A 21,361-nucleotide genomic window follows, 5' to 3' on the forward strand; every position below is an offset into this window, starting at 1 on the left:
GAAGAAGCTACTGCAGACACTGTTCTAAATTCTGGATTTGGATCACTGTCGACTCCCCCCAGCACACCAAGGATCTGAATAAGAATATAGAGGTACCGAAAATTGCAATTTCAGGTTTTCCTTTTCTGTACAAAGTGACTGGTCTATTACGGGTAAGTCGGGTCTAGGTGGAAGCTATGGCAAGTCTATCGGTAGGTCTGGTGAGAGAAGGAAAGAGAAGGAAAGGGGGGAGGGAACGCAGCAGCGACCGAAGCAGCAGGCAGTCAGTAGTCATCGTCAGCAGTAGGGAGTTTTCAGTATCCGTGCAGAGTGCGCGTAGCGCGCGTGAATTCGTACGCACGACACGCAGGCGAGCTTTGCCGTCGGAAATCGTTCCGCGTCTCATTTGGCATTTCAATCGGAATATCGGGATATTTCGCTACATTGAAAAAAGAGAAGGGAAGAAAAGGGAATCGCAGACGACGAGAGACGGCGGCTGATTGGCCCGTGAAACAGAGAGGGAGAGAGAGAGGGAGAGAGAAAGAGTAAACGGGTCTGGCACGGCTCTCTGTACGTACGTACAGGCAGTTGGGCAACAACTTGCGAGTTAAAAAGCGACCGCCTGTGCAACAGCTTGCGTTTAGCGGTTTGTAGGGTATAAGTATGTACAATACGTTCACGATCGCATCACTCGATGATCTTTGACCGCGCTAAGGCAGCCTGATCATCGACCGCCGATGCATCATCGGTCGTATTTACACCGCATTGTTAAACGATTGTAGGAACAAAACGATGCTGCAGGGTGGGAGATGAAGAAGAACAATACTTATACCTAGCGCGGAGAGGAGAGGAGAGGAGAGCGTATGTGTAACACGTGTTGCGCGTATTTAAGAAAGAACAGACGGTGTGCGCGGCGTTGATACGTTTCATTTCAATCCTTTACGGTTTGACACGCGTTGTTTAAACCGACCGGTCGCCTATGTGTGTACAATTTGAACTGATTAAGCGAGGGCAACCCCTGCAAACCCGGGCCATCAACTCTGGTCAAACGAATTAATTAATTAATCTAATTTAGCGCCCCGCACTGTGCGTTGTTTGCATCATCCGCGTATTATTCGTGATACAGTTTCACCTACCCGTTGCCAGAGTTTGTAACAAGTGAAGGTAAAAACTTTTGGACAAATTTTTCGTCAGTACATACCGGCAACAATATGGAAGAGGGAAATAAGAAACACGGAAAGTCTTCACGATTCTACTGAACTTTGAACGGGGATAAAGAGTGGAAGCGAATGAATCACGGCTCGTAATTTATACCGTCCGTGACAATTTGCAATTTTATTGCATTCGGGTGATGGAAGAGTGGATAAAACTGGGGAAATAATTTTCATGATAGCTGCATCGCGACTCTGATTCAAAGGTAAAACTGATTCAAATATATTCATCGTTCGTAACAAGTAAACATACGGATACGGTAAGAGGTAACAATATATATGTGTGTAATTTACCTTCCCACCAGCAGAGACAGCGTGTATTAATATCCTTGGTATTTCTCTTGGCATTGTGGTTGGACCGAGTGAGTCGTGACGACCTCGAGGGTTAACATAACAAGCCTGCAGATAACATAATATCATATTGTTAATGCACGAAAGAATGGAGAGAAAATGGTGACGAAAATAATTCGTAACATTGATGCGGTGTTCCGCGTTCGACGCAGTTAAAGTTAATTTCTCCAGGTTTATAGCGACTTGGAAGTAGTCAAGTTTTCAAAACATGAATACCCACCTTTTGCCTTGTTATGATTTACTGAGTTTCACATATTTGTGCAATCGTGAAATAACGATTTTCCGGAACGTTAATCGTTACAATAACGTTACTAACTTCAGCCTTATGTCTCTCTTCAGCTAATGCGCTCGGATCAAGCGATAAGGAAAATTCAGCGTTTCAAAAGCGGACTGTAAATACCGATAAACGCACAAAGATATAATATTGTGTACACCGAAGTGATGGACCGATTTCCGCTGACTAGGAACGCGACGTCGCTCGCTAATTTCAAGTGTAACAGATAGTCGCTTGTCTTACACTGTCCCTCGACTCGTTATATTGAAGTTAGTCACGTTATCGTATCGATTCGTGCTGAGGAAATCCGTTATTTCGGGATTTGGAATCGGCTGAAAGTCAATTATACCAGGTTACACCGTAATAAAGCAAAACACACTCACATATCGAAAACTTAGTTCCTTCGAAATCATTGTAAAAGTATTAGACTGAAGTTAGTAACCTTAACGCAACGAAACATTGGGGGGGGGGATACTATTTTGCAAGTTTATAGTGACATTGAAGTAGTTAAGTTTTTAAAATATGAATACGTTTTCTCTTATTATGACTTATTGGATTACAGACAGTTCTGCAACTGTGAAATAACGATTTTTTCGAAACGTAGATCATTACAATAACGTTACTAATTTCAGCCTCATGTAAAACTAAACAAATTGTGATTTTTACCCCGATGTTTCGTTACGATGACTAAGTAACTAACTTCAACCTTGTCTCGACTCACCGTTTCCGGTACGCCGATACGCGAATGTTTGTTACTTCCGGTTACTCGTGTAGTAAACTGAGGCGCGCGGTTTTTATTATCAAAAACTTGTTTTATTCCTCTCTTATATTTTTACAATGTATGATATGTAATTTGATTGTAAGAAGTGAAAATAATAAAACGAGAGAATTAAATACCGAGAATTAGAACAAGGCTGAAGTTGGTAACGTTAACGTAACGAAACATGATGGAAAAAAACGTTGTTTTACAACTTTAGAACGGCAATCTCAGGAGTTGGCCCTTCAAAATATGAACAAGTTTTCTTTGTTGTGATTTGCTATATTTGAAGTATACATATAATGATTTTTCCCAAACATTCATCGTCGAAGTAACGTTACCAACTTCAACCTAGTGAATTAGAGTTAAACGTTGTGCGTTCGTTCGTTCTCATATGTAGATCAAACGCGGTGATCAATTTTTATTCAATACCGGAAGTTGGAAACGTTTAATGAACCTGACAACTTCTATGTCGCTTTATAGATAAATACCCACACACAATACGAAATTTTCTTTTCCTGCGCGATGATGGAAGTTTGTCATTTTCGATATTATACAATACGTATATCAGCAGATATGGTCGAACGTGTTTAAATAATTTTACACCCGTCAAATTGATGATACATATTACGTGTGAATGACCGACTATTTTACACGATTAACACGGTGAAAATCTTTAAACTCGACGTATCATTCATCTCGCTATATCAATCATCCCTGTCTCGAGTTATTATTACATGAGTATTCTGTTTCCTATTTATAAATCGACCCGATACAGTTGCTGCTCCTGCCGTGTATCAGGGTTACTGACTGGCTCTCAAGATTCGAAAATTGGTACCGCGAAGAGTTTTATTCAGAGCCCACTTGCATCGTAATCACAATAAGTAACAAATGCGTCTAAACACACGACTCAAAAGTGATTTAACGGGCTGAATTCGCAGATTAAGTATTAACAGAAAATTGATTCTAAGAAGGTATTTTCATAGATTCTATTCTACGAACGATACCTCTAGGTATGCTTCAGTGTATACACTCAACATCGACATCCGTAGCGATACAATAATTCAAACTGCGCATTGATAGTTGATACATGCGGCAGTAAGAACAAAAATGGGTAAACAAAAATTAATTTTCTCCTTCGCCCACTAATACGGAGTACACCAAATATGAAGCGAGACGGCCTGGACGCGTATTCGGACTATACTTTTAAACCGTATATGATACTACATATATATGTATATATAACATAAACTAATTGCCAGCGTCGTAATACGTAATTATTAAAACGTCAAGGCCGCAGCAGTAGCAGCAAGTCAAGCAACAGCAACAAGTCATGCAGGCGGATGATACGTTGGTGAAGATTTAAAGATGAATAACATTCTTTGAATCCCGGAATTTATCCCCCCTCCTCCCTCCCACTCTCTATCTCTATCTTTCGCGTTGACATTCAACAGCGCACAACGACAACGACGACGATTCAAGTTTTATAAATAGATATAATGAAGCACATATATATAAAGAACTCTTACGCTTCTAATGTGAGTACTAGAAAAGAACGCGAAGCAATATCGCGAGTGAAAAACGATTCTAGGTATATACCTATATATATATATATGTATATATGACCGAGTGCAGCAATTACAATATTTTTATCCTATGCGAACAAATCGGCTATATAGGACGCATGTATGTAACATTGCATGTATGTATGTACATATGTATGCACATAATCCGTCGTTATCGCTATTTTTTATTAACCAGACGCCATACCTTGTATAGCTGTATCGGAAATTTTCATTAAAACTGTTTTTCATCAAGATTTTTTGTACAAAAAAGAAGAGGATAAAAACAGTGTATGATTGAAGAGCACTTATTGAAAAACGTATATCTTATCTTTGCTTGACGTTTTTTTTTTTTCTTGTCTCAATACATATATCCATACACGTGTGCGATCTGTAATTTACAGCCGGTGAGATGGAAAAAAAAACTCAACTTTTGGGCAGTGTTGAAGTGAATAAAACAAAAAATGATAATTCGCAATATGTGTAATAATTATTAGAAAATGTCCTCAATGTTTTTTTTTTTTTTTTGCAAAAAGGAACTTGTTCAAATATAATTAAATATGTATCGATACAATAGTCAATATATACAACTCTAGATATGAGATTGAAAGCAGCGACTTTTTTTATACACATTATACCTTATACCCACATGTATAGTACTCGAATAATAATAAAATCGTAAGAACAAGTTATGAGTATTAATTTTGTCGCCCTTTATTCCCTACTCCTCTTTCACCTATTTTTATTTTAACGTCTATGTATGCATGCATACGTTATTATTCTAATTTACAGCTTTATCGCAGTCGTATCGAAGCTGCGCTGTTTGCTCTACCTGATTCGATTATTTATAACCACGTTTCGGAATTCATTACTTTATTTGCGTGTAATTCAAACGGGTATTTGTTGCATACACATTACAAAGAGAAGAAAAGTGAAATGAAGGAAATCTGAAACGCGACAGTGAAAAAATGACACACGAGATTACCGTTGTCAGTATCTAGATATATTTTTAGCATTTAGCAGCGAACAAAAAATTAAAGTTATAGCGAAGGTTTCGTCGTTCCTACTTTATTAAAAAATACCTACATTATACTTGTAGCACATACTGGCAGCACATTATACAAGCATAATTAATTATCTATTAATATATACTTTATAATGTGATATAAACTCGATGACAAAGGTCTCGTTAAAATTTCGAAAAAAAACATGCTTCTTCCTTTTCATGCATACTCATTGTTATTTAGCTACTCTTCGAACACTCAATCCTGCATAGTAATTAAGTGTCTAATAGCAAAATAACTAATTTTTCCTCCTCTCTCGTTTACACACAGCGCATCAATTTAATATTTCGATAACAGCTGGCCGAAGCAATTACAACGGGTAATTTTATAATTGAATTTATTATATAAATTATAATTGAACCTTGAAATAAACAAAATTTTCTTGCCACCTTTACGATATATTATCGGCTTGTACACGTTCATGTAAACACACATACGCTATAAATAAAGGATATATAATCATGAAACGTCTGAGGCATCTATAAAATATGTAAAGAGATCTGGAAAGCATCTGCACAAGTATGCGAATATACAAGTGCAGAGTCTGACTGCATAAATAAACTTCAATCATGTTTCGCTGATACCGGTTATTTTACACTTTATACATTTATCTAGGCGCAGGCGTTGCGCACTCGGAACTGTAACTCAAGAGTTCAACTATATTCAGTTGTGAGTATCCAAATATAAAAAAAAAAAAACGATAAAAATTTCCACCTATCAGAGTTACGACTTAACTTGGATGTCACACATTCATGTTTAACGTGTATTATGCACAGCTCCAGCAATTTAGATTATACGTGTAATACTGCGTTATATGTATAAACACATAGCTAAATATGATGAACGAAAATGACTCCATATTATCTTGTTAAACGAAGGTTTCTCTACATGCAAAACAAAGCACCGCTGCAATGTTATACGTATAAAAATATGCAAAGCTAATAGTGAAAAATGGAGCAAAGATATTTTAAGCTGATCGTACTCATTGCTAATCGAGAGAGCAAATTTGGAGATAGAAAAAGAGAGAGACATAGAGAAGGATAGACAAAAATAGACGATATCTAAAGACTATCGATCAACAAACAGTACGCGTACGATCGTTTGATTATACAAGTGAGTCTAGCTGCAATGTTGTCTTTGTAAAAAAAACAAATGGAAAAAATTTAAAACAATAAATTTCATAAGAATATTGCAGACCGTGCAGGAAAAGTCGTGTTAACTGTACGACGCGTGCTATACATAAAAATTCGAACGTAGAGTAATTTGTGAAATTGTTGGTCAAGTGACGACAAAATTTCCTTTCCTTTGTGCCAGATTTAAGCAATTTTCACAATTACGTGAAATGTTATACATATTTTATGTATATCTACGTAGAGGTACACATTCAAGAAAATTGCTGTACGTTTACATAATATGTTATAATGATAAATTGAGTTCTTAAAAGATTTACATGCTACTGTGCTTTACGTACACATTTTGCACACACACAGTCAACGATGACACGAGTTATTTGAAGCAACGGGTTCGTATTTTTAGAGTATTTACAAGTCTTCAAAGTCTTTAGATAAAGTCCTGACTTAATCCTACACTTGTGAGTATGCATATACAGGAAGAGTCGAGCGATCCATGCGTCAGATTGGAAAAGTCAAAAGCTAACAGCCTCGAATGAACCAATTGAATCTCAACGCACGAGCGACTTTCAAATATAGATTATACATATTCGGAAAGTGAATGGCAATAAATTAATCTCATTATTATCTTTTAGTATATACCTAAAAAATAATGCAAATATCATACTCACAGCGTAGATGTATTTTCGTTGTCCTGTAGAGAAACCGCAATCGAAGAGAAGTGCTCTACGAAACCAGACGCACGTACAGAATCTCCGGTAGTTTGCGGTGTAATTATGATCATTTATCGTCTTCTGATTCACTCCGACGCTAATCATTTTTAGTGCACTGAAAAGTAAGAAATGTAAATTAATCGACAAATAAATTTAGTGCGGTATAATAAAATAAAGTTTTTACTTCAACAACCAGTCTATATGTAACGTTAAAACTATAATTTTGATCGTGTATCCATAAACTCTGATACGAGAAACAATCGGCTTAAATAAACTCAAATTGCTCATAAAAATAATCACTTATATCAACTTTCTTGATTTGCCTTTGTTGTCTTTACGTCGAGCGAGTAAAATTCTATTCAAATATATTTCAAAGATAAGAATTCGTCAAAATTATTTCGAAATATTCATGCAATAGACTCCAGTAGCCCTCGAAGGTCGAGAATGGTCCAGATAAAGCATCTCAGTGAAACGTAATGCATATCCATTAGCTAGCACAACGCGGTACAATGCAGCAGATTTACTACGATCCGTACATGCGTAATGTATAATGCATAAGATTGTGGCATCAGAAACTCTAATCTTATATACCCATGTATAAGATCGGAATTAATTGAGGATTAATAATTGATTTGGATAGAAAGACGAGAAGCTCACTGCTTAATCGTAACACCCCCTATTCACACTAGCCACTCCTGCAGTGTAAACAAGAAAGCTATTGTTTGCCGAGGTGATAAAAGTCGACGTAATTAATTTACCGAAGTTAGCCGTGTCTGCAAATTACTACAGTGTCAACTTTCTCTACTTTCTCTATTTATATCTTTCTCTTTCTTTACAGATGCAGTGGCTGGTAGTGACAGTTTGTTTGTACGCTGGTTTGGCTAACGCTAGAACCGAGGAGGATCAGTCGCTGGCAGCAAACAGCTCGGGAGCATCGGGCGCCTTTTATGATCAATGCTTTTATAGACCTGCTTCAGACTGTCCGGAAGCGAAAGATTGTCACTGTAAGCGGATTTCTGACGTAAACGACAACCCGGAGCACAATGCAATTCTCTGCTGCAACGTAAACAACGCTACCCTTGAGCAAGGACTTTCTTGTACAGGTAATACTTGTCAAATTGCATAAAGTACCTTGCTCGTTTTTTACTGGTAAGAATTAAGTTTTGGCTGAATTTCTTTTCACATATACCGTTTCCTCAATTTTTCAGGAACAAACAACACCGTTACCCATATTCATATTAGAAATGCGACCATCGATACTATTTTTGCCGATGACAAAAGATGGAGGTCCTTAAAATCACTGGCCATCACTGACGGAAGCGTAAAACACGTCAAGGAACAATTCATGATGATGACGCCGCTGGTTTGTTTAAACTTATCCAATAATGGTCTGGTCGACATTGCGGACAACAGTTTAAATCGTCTTAATCAGCTCACGACTTTGGACTTGTCCAATAACAAATTACTTGACTTACCAAATTTGAACAGCATCAAGGATCGGGTATTCTGGCTGGATATCGCAGGCAAGTCGACAGTAGCTAACGATCATTTTGCATCGATGCTAGAAATGCATGACGAGAAAATGGTGCAGGCAATATCTGAAAAATAAAAACAAACAATAATGTAATTAATTTACAGGTACCGACACAATCTGGTGTCAGAATATCTACGAGTATATTAATAAAACTGTGCAAAAACAGATCAAATTTAACAGAGAACCTGAAACAGTCTGTTCGACCAACAAAACTTGGCACTGGTTCAACACAACGGAACATTTGTGGCTCAGTCAATTGCGTTATATTAATTCGGTGAGTGGTAGCTAAAAGAAAACTGACTCCTGTACTGTTTTCCAAAATTCAGAGAGCTCGGTTATAATTTGATCATTTTCCAAACGTTTCTCAGCTGCAACCTGATTGTCCAAAAGGCGACTCGTGGCAGTGCAAATGCGACGTTAACAGACTAGATATAGTTCTAGGAAAGACGCCGATGTTAACTGTCACTGTCGACTGTTCGTCAATTCAGCTCTCGGAATTGCCACAAAAATTGCCCCGTAATACAACTTCTCTTAACGTATCGGACAACAACGTAAGAACGGATATTGTTTGAGTTAATTGACCTGACTACAACTGTCGATGATAATGACAATGATGATAATAAGTCGTTAATCCAATCTCGTTTACTGTAGATAACGGTTCTCGACGATTTAAGCAACAATCCTTACTACGAAGACATCAGGGTATTCCTTGCGGATAACAACAAAATTTCATCTATTAATAAACTAGAGGGATCTAAATTCCTTGACAATTACGACATGCTCAGTTTGCGATTCAATAAAATCAAAACTGTAAGTTCTATCAGCGCTCAGGTTTTGCTTATTTTCAAAATATGATCTGTTTTCAATGAAATTACAACCAATTCACAGCTTCCTGGATACATTTTGGCTCCTTACACACACGGCAAAACATTTTCAAGCAACAGGCATGTAATGCTCGGGGGAAACAAATTGCATTGCGATTGTAACACAGCTAAATCCGTAAAGGTATTGTAAAATCACAAGTTCGACCATGTATTAAAGTTTTCAATTTTATCTTATGGTAAAAAAATTGTTTCAGGTATGGTTGCAAACACGAATTATGGACTATGACGAGGTATTGTGTGAAAATGTTAGAGAAAAAGTTATCGACTTGGAGCAAGCGAGGATGTGTGTGTATCCGGGGGACTGGACGGATTATATATACTACATTATCGCTTTGGAAATAATACTATTGTTTAGCCTTGTTGCAAAAGTATCATACGACTATTGGGTCTTCAAAACAGCCGGCTATTTACCGTGGCCAGCAAATAAAATGCCAAAATTGCCCTGCGACTGGCTGTGTGAAACGTAGTTTGTTGAATTTCATAATTTAACGAAACCCTGCATCTCAACTGTGCAATTCGAGTGCAATTTAGTGTTCGGCGAGATGGTTTAAAATCATCTCCTTATCTCATGAAAATTTCCAGGCGTTCCATTATTGCATTAGTTCAATTATGTAAAAAGTGAACTGTTAAAGTGGAACTTTTCATTCGAGACATCCTAGACTTGTGAGTTGTGATACACCTTGTCATTGGCTATGAAAATCATTCGAGGTCTACAAACGTGACTGGGCGTAACTACAAACAGTCACGATTCTCTTTTTGATTTTTTTTTTTTGTAGGCCTTCTCAACATTTTTAATCTCTGACAATATTGATCGGTGTATTCTGATTTGAATCAAATACGTTCGTGTACTAAGAAGAGTCGGTACTGTTTTTGTCTCCCTTTCACGTAAAAAGACGCAAGCACTGTTTAAAGTTTTACACAATGAACTGATGATGGATGGTATTCTTCCTCAACAAAAACTTTATACACTGCATGAATAAGAATCTTGATCACCTATTTTTCAGAAAAGCATTTCTCCTTACAAGTTATTTACATCAATCGAATTGAAATACTAGTAATAACACATGTCATAATAATTTTTCTACAATGCAGCATAAATCGAGTTTGATATGGGGCTAACAATAATTATTGTTTTTATATTAAAAAAACCAAACTATTTTTGCTCAATAGTGCTTACGTTATGATTTTTTTTTTCATGTATTCTAAAGGTTAAAACAATTATTTGTATAAATTATTGCATGTAATACTCGATATAATACCTTTCGATCAATGCTCCAGGGTAGCGTTGAATACGATGTCGAAATAATCTCACACTGATGATTCGGTGCCTTAAAGTAATTGTTTAACAAACTTTTCTTGTCTGTTGAATCCGAATTATGTTAAGACTGATGTGGTAACTGTTTGTTAAGTTAAATTGATAATTTAATTCCGTCGCCAAAGTTGATTGTTTCATCGATTCTGTTTTATAAACAATATATTCGTTTTATCCTTTTAGTTTATTAACTTTTTTTTTCCTCCCATGACATAATAAAAATTTCACCAGCTTCTGTAACGCCATAACTATATGTACAAGGTTTGACGAAATTTTCGGACGATCTTGCCTTACATGAATATAGGGAATCAGAAGATTTAATTAAGTAAGCGAATTAACTGGTATACACAGATTACTGATAATTTTTTTTAAAAATAAGCCAACCTTCTAGTCTGTACTCACTGCTGTCTTTTCTGTAAGTCTATGTCTATGTCTATGTAAATACCGAATAAGGAAAATCTTTTTGTACAAAAATCGATCTGTGTCGTATGGATGCCGTATTTCTTAATAAATATTTATTATGTTTTTCACGATGTGTCGGAAATCTAGCCTTTCATTTACTTTACCGTTAATATTTTCACAATCCTTGAAAAATGATTGGAATAAAAACACATATTAAAGAAACACTAGACGTTAGTGGATCTTCACATTGACGTATTTATTTATAGTTGTGTCATCGAGCACGCATTAAGCTTATTGAATAATCGATGGATGATTAATACAAGAAAAATTACTTAGGGGATTTTTTTGATACTCAATTTTTGATGCATCTGGGTTATTCACATTTTTATTGTTGCATTATTGATATCTAAATTTATGAACTCACATTTCTTTTATCTCTTTTTGTTATCGTTTTGTTTGTAAGAAGTTGGTTTGTCTTTTTCTCATTCTTTTTATGTAACAACTTTTTCTTCTTGACTAATAATTGACCAGGGAATTTTTTACCTTCTTTTTTAAGTTTGTTGTTCAATATTGGTGATTGTGAATTTATAGTGTTTTCTTTGAGATTATCACCGTTTTCAACCAGTTTACGCTGGCCTTCTTTTCCCTTAATGCTCCGCTCCAATCGCTTCCTGAAAATAAGAAGAAATGGAAGAAATTTGATTCAGGAAATGTCCATCAAAACGTATTCAACACAGATCGCAAATGTTTGAGATGAATGAATAAAATTTTTAAGGTCAGATTAATCGACACTTTATATTTGCTGAAATGAGACAAGAACAAAATTTTACAATATTTTCTCACCTCTGTTTTTCTTTTCGTATGTCTTCGTATGTTGGAATAGTTGATATCTTGTCCCTTTGAGGTGCCCTCCTTTCCAATTCGCGTTTCTCTTTCTTGTTGTGTTTCTTCATGCTCAGCATATAATCTGGTACTTCACATCCCGAGTCACGCATTACAGTTGCAATACTGGCATATAAAAATAATATGAAACAACAGAAAGGTGTATGAGAACAATTTGTATCGACGCTCGTTTAGCGACAATGCACTCACCTTCTCAAGTTTATCGTATCATCCTGAGTAAAAAATGTTATAGCCTTGCCCCTGTGACCCGCTCTACCAGTGCGCCCTATTTACAATCATTTTATTAACAATTGGAATTCAATTTTTTAAATAATTTATGAAGCTACTAACCTATTCGGTGTATGTAAGATATCGCTGAAGGGGGAAAGTCGTAATTAATGACGAGATTAACACCCTTGAAGTCGATACCGCGTCCCATTAGCTCCGTGCATATCAGAACCCAGATTTTACCCTCGCGAAAACATCGCACAACGTTGTCCCGCTGGAAATAATACAAATGAAATGAATGATTATTACCTATTATTGAACCTTTCGACACAGTTGTATAGGAATAAAAACTACTTGACAACGATTAGAACCGACGCACCTGTGTCTGGGTTCTGTCTGCATGAATAACGTCGACGTTAATTCCATCGTATATAAGTTCGTTGAAAAGTTCTTGAGCTCTCTCTTTACTTTGCACAAATACGAGGACTGGCGGCATCATTCCCTTGGGGCAGGAAATTTTTTACGTGTATTAAAGAGTTGGAAGAAAAAGTAGAGCAATCGCGAAAAAATTCTGATGTGTAGAGTTTTTACGGTAACTTACTTTTTGAATGATGTTTCTGAATGCTACAAGTTTTCCTCCCTCGCTTCCGACGAATAATAGTTCTTGAGTGACAAGATTTGTTGCAGAATTTCTGGAAATGGTTGAAATCTGGTTATTTTCGGCTTAGTATTAATCACTGCATTTGAACTTGCGCACTAATCAATTTAAGATCAAGTAAGCCGGGGAAAAAAATAAAAATGGTGATAATTCAATAATTCAAGATATCACCTATGCCCCACAGTGATGGTAATGAGACCCTTGAGATTTTGCCGGCACCATTTTGTCACCGCAGGAGTATTGGTAGCACTGAACATAGCTCGACATAGATTTTCGTTGGTACAAGCTTTCTGAATTTGATCCAGCTGATCTTTGAACCCCCTTATTCCTTCCTCAAATAATTTATCTGCTTCGTCAACAATCAGCCATTCAACACTATTGGGAAATGAGAAAAAGTATTGAGAATGATTGCGGAACGTCTCGCATGCAGAATAAAAGACTAGATATCAAACAATTTGCTGTACTATCTTACTTTTTCAGCGAAATAGCCGGCGGGTCTTGATTCAATAAATACACAAGCCTGTTTGGTGTGGTGATAAGTATATCTGTGGTATAATGAAATAAAACTCGTAATTAACAGACATTGGAAGTTTGCAATTTTTGGAGTGAATAGAAGTGGAGGCAGATACTCACCAAATTTTTGTGAACTTTTTGGCCCGTATTTAGACATGGCCTGATTGATATTACTGATGATGTGAACTCTGAATCCACGCCCTTCGCCAATCCTTAAACACTCGCGATAAGTTTGCTTGGCCAGTTCTCTCGTTGGACTGACTATGATAGCTCGGAATCCCTTCTTCTGTGGCCCTTTTAGCTGGTTAACTATCGGCACCAAGAAGGCCGCTGTCTTACCTGACCCAGTCGGAGCACAGGCTAGTAATTGCCTACCCTAACGATGAAGCTTCAATGAATATTGGCTAGTGTACTTAATTATTTAAGCAGCAAAACACTGAGTACTCAGTGTTTCTTCTACCCAATATCGATTGTAGATATAAAGACTCCAATTCAGAATAAAGTGACTCAGGCTAATTTCACGTACCTCTATCAAAATGGGTAGTGCTTGCATTTGGATTGGAGTTGGTTCTTTGTAGTGACAGTTTTTTATATTCTGTATCAAATCACTTGCAACTTGATATCTCGATGACAGCTGGTCAAACTCTTCGATCGGCGCAGGAACATGCCGTCCAATCACAGATATATGATGTGAATTTCGCAGTTGATTGATCTGAAGGAATCAAAGGTTTTTACTTCTGATACATATTGACGATACTTATAAGCTCGTCAATTTAATATCTAGCCGATGTATGTTTCAATATATTTAAAGGTAGTCTTCGATGTACTTTTTCTTTGCCAAGCTGATTCTGCTTTTCCACTGTAAGTTCTTTCTTCTGTTTCTTGTGCTTCCGTTTACTCCCATCTTTGGGAACGGAAATATCTCCGACAAGGGTCAGATTTCCAGCTCCATCCTCGTCCTCCACCCATTTTCTCTTTTCAGGAACACCCAGTGGCTCGTCTTCATCTTTCGGCTCTTCCTTTATCTGGACTACATTCTCGGTTGCTGACGTTTTGACGAGCTAGTAAACATTTTGCATATGTTTAATTAACAACCAACTAACGCTTGATAATGCCAAAATGAAGATCTCTCTCAGTCGAGATTTTTCAATGGACATCTCAATTATTACAAACATTTCTACAAATACATCTCCGGAGGGAAGTTTGCAGCGTGCCGAGAGAGATCATACATAACCTAAATGTAAAAGCTTACCTTGAACTTCTCTGCATCGCGTCGAAAACGTTTCGTATCGAACTTTGCCCCGACGGAGAGTTTTTTGAATAAATCATGAGCGTCCATGGCCTTTTTCGTCTTCAAATTGGTTTTAGTACAACAGTAGTTCACGACTCACATGCTAACCTCAAATGTACTCTGATTCGGCATGGAATCCGCTAGGTAAATAATTTGGGCACGCGTACACAAACAAGTCACAGACGCATCACGTGATCACAGACCAACGACAGACAACTTTTAGTGTCACGTGACGTGGGACACAAGTAAACTCATGCAACTCAACCTTCGCTTACTCCATTCCTATGTAACATATGCGATAAGCCGGTCGTATCTCAATGTTGTAACCGACGAATGACATGATTCGCTCGAATAAGTGGCTCATTTCCGAGGACTCAACCGCTCGACGTGATGGCAGATAATCCTAAAGTAAGTCGTTAAGGAAAAAAATAAGAATGATGGATTGCGGCTTATTACCACAGCTCACTGTACCTTTTTCATAGTGACTTCAGGTGTTTATCGATGGATGGAGGAACTGGACCATTCTCGCACGGAAGTAATTACATGGAGTTGAAAAATAATGGATTGACTCACTCGCGTAAAAAAGAGTAATTCCATAAATCCGAAAAACAGTATAGGGACGAATCAGGAAAGAACTATGAAAAAATGATCGCTTTCGAACAGGTTGTTCCGAATTTCGCAAGTGCTCAAATACAAAAATTGTTAAAAAAAAAGAACTCAGCAAATAGATAGCTTTTATTTCTACAAGCACAACTAAAATGGATCTACTGGTTGCCTTCTGAGAACGCAATCTTAAGATGCCATAGGTGGCTGAAAGGCAGGGAATAATAAAAGCAGCGTACGTGAAAGCTCGCAAAGCTTTACAGTGAACATCCTCAGAGGTCAGAATGGCTGCAGTCACGTCAGTAGCTCGTAAGGTACGGCTTAAGGTTGTAAGCCTGGGCCAGAAATAAAAAGCACTAACAAAGAAGGCACCCCAGGTAGACCTCTACGATTTGATTTCTTTTATAGTACTTCATATTGGACTAAAACCTAAGCGACATGTATTTTTTTTTATCTGCCATTAAACACCTTAAGGGAGTGTAAGCCACTCTCCAAGGTTAGGCATATCAAAGGGTGATTTGGCAATTTCACCCACAAGAACATAATATTTTCTAATCTATCGAACTGGAAAAGTTTTCTCATAACAAGAAATGAAGAATGCAATTTTTTCAATTTTAAAAATAAATGAAAACAATGCCAAATCGGCCCTTGACATGCCTTACTTTGGAGGATGGTTTCACCCCCTCAAAGTGTTTAATGGTATATGAAAAAAAATACGTGCCGCTTAATTTTTAGTCTACTATAACATATTGCAAAAGAAATCAAATCGAAGAAATCGACCTGGGATACCTTCTTTGTAAATTTGAAAATCACACGCCCACGCCTTCGGATCTCGAAATCTTCAGATGCATAAACGGGGCAGTGGACGATACATAAAATTGTGACCGATCCCATACAAGCGAAAGGAGAAGAAATCGAGGTTCCCGTTTACGGCGACCTTAGACCCTCGGAAAAATAACGACCGGATAACGCCTTCTCCAAATTTCCGAAGAGCGCTACAATCGTCAAAGATCAGCCGGATTTCGGTGTCATAAAGGAGGATTTCATATCGCTTCAAGCGTGTCTCGGATGTATTTTTGTGTCCGTATCCGAAGGCGATATTCAGGTTATAAATGATATTACGGCATAACGCATGGACGGCGTATAAAATCTGTGTTTTATACAACGTGCGATTCCGCGGGTTACGAGAAGATGAAAAATAAAATGGCAACCCTTAGCTTCTGGAAGGTGATAAAACATTTTCTCCCGGGACGGAATCGCTCTCTTTTTTTATAGGTATATACCTATATGAATAATGCATACGATGGACAGAAATTAGTCGATATTTTTGTCTGTAAGCCAACGTAAATCACAAGTCAAACTGACGCGTAAATGATTTTGAAAACGTATCTGAAAATACGGACCAAGTTTCACGGCGCCTAAAAGTCCTTTGGAAATTTGCCACGTATCCGGTTCTTGTATTAAATCATCTTCAAAGACTACTGCAATAAACTTGAAGTATATCAGAATGAAGATCCGACAAAATAACCGCTCGAAAAACTCACCGCGCGAAAAATATTTGTGAAAAATGTTGATACTGGTAATGAGTGCAAAAAAGAAAGAGTCGTTCATGTTCGCTTTCCATATCATTCAACCGATATCAAAGATTTTCACAGTCTATGATATATGATTTCGACTTTTACCTTGATTTCAGTTTACCTTTGAACTTGTATAGAATTTAAACTATTCAAGTAGGTATATTTACTGAAAGGCAAATTGAAACGTATACACAACAGGATTTAGGCAGTGGCAATTTTGAGTTAGATAAATTATGACGTGCCTACGTTCAATAGTTCGAAAAGTTTTATTGAAAATTGTGTAAGCCGAAATGCAAAGATGCGCTTTTTCCTTCACCTCTTAATTTCCGGTATCATGTCTCCTGGCCTTCTCGCCTCGACTTCGTTACTCAGCCTGTAATTTCCCCGTCCTGAGAATTGATCTCGTTAGCTCCAGGCCAACATTGCTACCAGTTGGGTTAACGAACCGACGTGCGTCAGGTTTCAATCAGCTCCTGCAGCAGTCTTCAATCAGTTTCCAGGCTCTTCAGACCAGAGTTAAGTATGTCTTGGAATATCTGCGTTCGCTAATCGTGCTGACTAAAATTCCGCCAAGGATATTGAGAGCTTCCATAGCGATGTAATATTCTGAAAAAAAATAAATAAACATGTTAATATGAGTTTCGTGGGGTTCGGTAAAGTATCGGACGCCTCATCGGAAAAAGGAGACGAGAAAGAAAAAAAAAAAAAAAAAAAAACGTGGACGCCACGTGAATATTTCATGAGAATGGAGATAATGTGAATCGAAATATCGTTTTGAATTCAAAATGTAGAATAACATTGTACACAGACGTTCCTTGTTTTCTTCGATCGTTCATCCGCTCCAAGGTATGAAATCACCAATGTTGTAAAACCTATGATGGTTGACAAAATTTTACCTCGAATTTAAACAAACTGCCTCCGGTGCTCGGTTCTTGCACGTAAATAATCTTCTGGACTATAAGGGTATAATTTCACGTTGAAAGGAGGTAAAAACTCTGCGAGGATTATTCAACAAAGCCGTAGCTCTGTACGTCCGTCGTATCATCGGAAGTTTTATAATTACGTAGGAGGGAACGTCCGGAGTTAATTAAAACCTTAGCCAGGTTTGGTTTTTTATTGAAAAATATTTAATTATAAATTATTTTCATTATTTTGAATTAAGAAACATCGTATAATCACAGAGAGAATTGTTTATCGATTGGCCAACATCGAATTGACGACGGTTATACGCCCCAGTGGCTGGATTTCATCCAATTTATCGTCTTGTTTGTCTCGCTCTGCTCTCCTTTGCCGTATCAGTGACGACAATGTGCGAATATAAATCCTGCATTAGTCGCAAACTCGACCAATGAATCGATAAAATAAAATTAATGAAAGATACACACCTCGTACAGAAGTGTCAGAGCAGATAATCCAAAACAAAGCAAATTATAATTCTTCACGAATCAGTCGAAAGCTCAATTTTTCAACTACAAGTCGCTACAAAATTTATTAGATGAAAATCGAAACGAACGTAAACATCTCACGGTTCTTCGGTAATTACGGCTAGTTAAGGTCACTTTTTCAAAGGATCGAGCTCACGTCCTGTAAGGTTGAAACTCTATCAACACCTTTTTCACTCATATGAAAAGCTCCTCGATCAAATCGAGTTAAAACTTTTTCCGAACATGAGACGAACCATAAAGTAGGGTGTGACATGCGACTTGAGTATCAGATTAGGAAATAAAGTTTGGCGAGCAGCCTGATTACAGTGACCCCTGACATTTTGCAACAAAGCTTCTGATTTTTCGTTCACATTTACCGTCATAAATTCTACGAATATCTTTATACGTCGAGGATATTTTCGATAATTTCACAGGTATTCCGGCGCTGCTGTTTTGTTTCCTGGAATAAACGACGTTAACGAATGCGTCTCTAACGAACTTCCGTTCTAAACGTGGCGCTTAAAATCAGGATCAGGATAATTATCTCGTTGAAACTCAACCGCGAACCTCTTTAGTCGCGGTACAGCAGATCTCGAGTTACCGCGTCAGCAAATTAAACTCTACAGTTAGCGTATTTGTTCTAGTTTTGCACTAACCGGCACGGATATTGTTTCTAGATTATTCAACGTCCAGAAATACGAGCTACGGAGGGTAAATATTTAACTCGCAGGAGATAAAATGCATCATTTAGAGGTTTTTCTTTATGTACCTTGCAGCTACGATTTTCCTGGACTCTTTTTGCTCGTTATCTAAGCTCACGAAGGCGATAATAATAAAACTACAGACGATCGCGTTGCTACGTGATGAAAATAAAGATTCGAACCAATTTGTACGAAACTCTACCAATGAAACAAATAGCCTTTAAATTCTTCATAGATTAATTTTCTCATTGGACGAAGCAGACTCGGAGTTTATTAAAAAATCAATTTCGCCCGAATGGCTGTTGTATAAATTCCGGTCGCGTAATTCCACCCTACGTTCCTCGTTTGAATAATTATAGAATTTTCCTGCAGTAAAACCACCCTGTTGAAATTAGCCTTTCGGAATGACTCGGATACCGCTGCTGTCCGAAGAAGCATCTTCAAAATGTGATTATCGTAAAACTCGGCTGCATGCTGGTGTACGTTGATTCGCAATCAAAACTTTTTCATAAGTACAATTTAAAAATTTAAAACGTATATTCCAGGAGGAAACTTAAATTGAATACCCAGAACGCACCCCAAGCCGCGAGTCGAAAATGTAACTTCGGATCGACGAACTGGCGAAACAAAAACATGACTCTTTTTCAAAGTTAAAAAATTGATCGACTTACGAACGTATGAATATTTTAATTTTTTCATTTTATTTATAAATGGCAAAACTCGCAAGAAAACTTGTGATACGGATAAACCATCAAAATCTCGGAACATCCGAGTAAATAATGTTGTCGAAACTTGGCGATGTCTTTGGTTCCAATTATACGAGATGGACAATTTCATCGAGCCACGGACGTTAATCGGCACCGTCAGTCTCGCCAGGTGATTTTAAAATTTGAACCTCACAGGAAAAACGCATCATGCATTTCCAGTTCTCGTCGTAATTGGGAGACTTTTGTTCTCGGAATGGTTAGAGTCGCGAATCCGTCAAGTGTAAATAGCCGTCTGGGTGCTTGAGCTCACAATCGGTTTAACTCCTTGGAAAACGTACAACACTTCGTAAACGGCCTCGAGATTAATCCAACCGTGAATTATTCTGGGACGGCTATTTCCCTCGCGATATCGTCCACCTATCGCGTCTATCTCGAGGATTTCTCATCCGGCGTGAGATCGGAACCTTCACTCGTTAATCGTAAAGTCAATTTTCTTCCATTGTTCGAAACAATGAACTTTAGCTGTAAGAAATCTCTCGGTTTCCATTTTTATTAGGTTTTCTAGTCGAGACTTCTCGAAGCGTGAATTCTCGGGAAATCTGACGTTGCTCGAGACGAGAAAAAAATGCCGAGAAATCGAGAATTGGCGTCTTGATTGTACGTAACTTTAATTTGAAGAAACATAAATTTCATTCACCGTTGACATATCAAGTGACACTTTGTCAAACCGCGTATCCACATACCTTGCCGATCACAACCTCCAGATTCTAACCGTTCTTGGCGTAATTTTGCCCACCACCGATATTCAACAGCCGGCCAATGTAGCCTAGCGATGATCGCCCTCGGATCGGAAATAGTATTGGACTGAGATAGATTTGTCACCGAGTCCCGAGTAATGTGAGGGAAAAACGAAACCAGAATCCAACGGCATATTTATCGAATGGCCGAGTCCGGAAGACAATTTACGACACTCGACCGGGTCCTGGATCTTGCGGAACGTTCATTATACACGCGTTAGTCGAGACGTGGCAATCTCTTGAAAAGATCCTGGTACTTCTCTTTGTACCTGTAAGCTTCCGCCAAGATTCAAGAACGTGACTCTGATCACTGAGCCCCATATATCCCCCGAGCTCTAAGGCGGATTTAACAATTTACCTTCAGGAGCTTAGCTTCTCTTGGCTTCTCTAATACCTGGTTCAATCTAAAGCCACGCTCATACCGAGGACGCTGCTACTAATGTTTACGGATGTCCAAATTATTGGAAAGAGGCTCTTAAAAATCTTTTCTAGTAAAACAAAAAGGATGAACGGAGAAAATTGCAGGTCTTATTTTGTCAGCAGTTGATTCTACGATATTTTCGATACGTTTTTCGAGTTCGGAGATCATATAAAAAAGAGCGAACACAAAAATTCATGGACCCTGGCAACCTCGAAACGTTCAAAAATCTCTGACTTTTTGCCTGAGTAAGCTCGTTTATACGAGCTCGATCAATCGATTGGGGAGGAAGAGTGTTTCCGATCGTACGTCTGGACAATTATGTACAGTCAACTACGTCTCCGCATGATATTTCTCTGGCAAATATTTTCCCACGTCTCTCCATAATC

General features: G+C 37.8%; 3 protein-coding genes across 6 annotated transcripts in view; 1 reads left to right on the forward strand and 2 right to left on the reverse strand.

Annotated features, from left to right (window-relative positions):
- The first annotated feature begins 268 nt into the window (after positions 1 to 268).
- LOC124306430 (protein halfway) lies at positions 269 to 11,299 on the forward strand. 4 transcript variants are annotated; one of them, XM_046767139.1, is made up of 9 exons: positions 269 to 640; positions 762 to 1,396; positions 7,880 to 8,144; positions 8,250 to 8,564; positions 8,680 to 8,849; positions 8,944 to 9,126; positions 9,227 to 9,385; positions 9,464 to 9,580; positions 9,654 to 11,299. In XM_046767139.1, exons 3-9 carry the CDS (start codon positions 7,880 to 7,882, stop codon positions 9,924 to 9,926), a joined length of 1,482 nt encoding a protein of 493 aa, XP_046623095.1. In that variant the 5' UTR covers positions 269 to 640; positions 762 to 1,396; the 3' UTR covers positions 9,927 to 11,299. The 4 variants fall into 4 exon arrangements, with proteins under 4 accessions (XP_046623095.1, XP_046623094.1, XP_046623093.1 ...); XM_046767138.1 differs by having other exon boundaries at positions 269 to 1,396; XM_046767137.1 differs by lacking the exons at positions 269 to 640; positions 762 to 1,396 and adding an exon at positions 1,428 to 4,110.
- On the reverse strand, positions 10,980 to 14,981 carry LOC124306426 (probable ATP-dependent RNA helicase DDX52). Its single transcript, XM_046767128.1, has 12 exons — positions 14,707 to 14,981; positions 14,282 to 14,515; positions 13,981 to 14,166; positions 13,575 to 13,830; positions 13,414 to 13,486; positions 13,113 to 13,316; positions 12,885 to 12,975; positions 12,663 to 12,785; positions 12,407 to 12,557; positions 12,266 to 12,341; positions 12,017 to 12,181; positions 10,980 to 11,844 (listed from the first exon to the last, which is right to left on the reverse strand). The coding sequence occupies exons 1-12, from the start codon at positions 14,791 to 14,793 to the stop codon at positions 11,586 to 11,588; spliced, it is 1,905 nt and encodes a 634-aa protein (XP_046623084.1). The 5' UTR covers positions 14,794 to 14,981; the 3' UTR covers positions 10,980 to 11,585.
- A 2,260-nt stretch (positions 14,982 to 17,241) lies between these two features.
- Positions 17,242 to 21,361, reverse strand: part of LOC124306437 (ketimine reductase mu-crystallin) — a 36,212-nt gene continuing 32,092 nt past the window's right edge. Inside the window, exon 9 of the transcript XR_006908623.1 lies at positions 17,242 to 17,531. The gene's annotated coding sequence lies outside the window, so the exon portion shown is untranslated. The remainder of the gene's footprint in view (positions 17,532 to 21,361) is intronic.

The sequence above is a fragment of the Neodiprion virginianus genome, chromosome 5 (genome assembly GCF_021901495.1).
Source record: "Neodiprion virginianus isolate iyNeoVirg1 chromosome 5, iyNeoVirg1.1, whole genome shotgun sequence".
In the NCBI taxonomy this organism is placed as follows: Eukaryota; Metazoa; Arthropoda; class Insecta; order Hymenoptera; family Diprionidae; genus Neodiprion; species Neodiprion virginianus.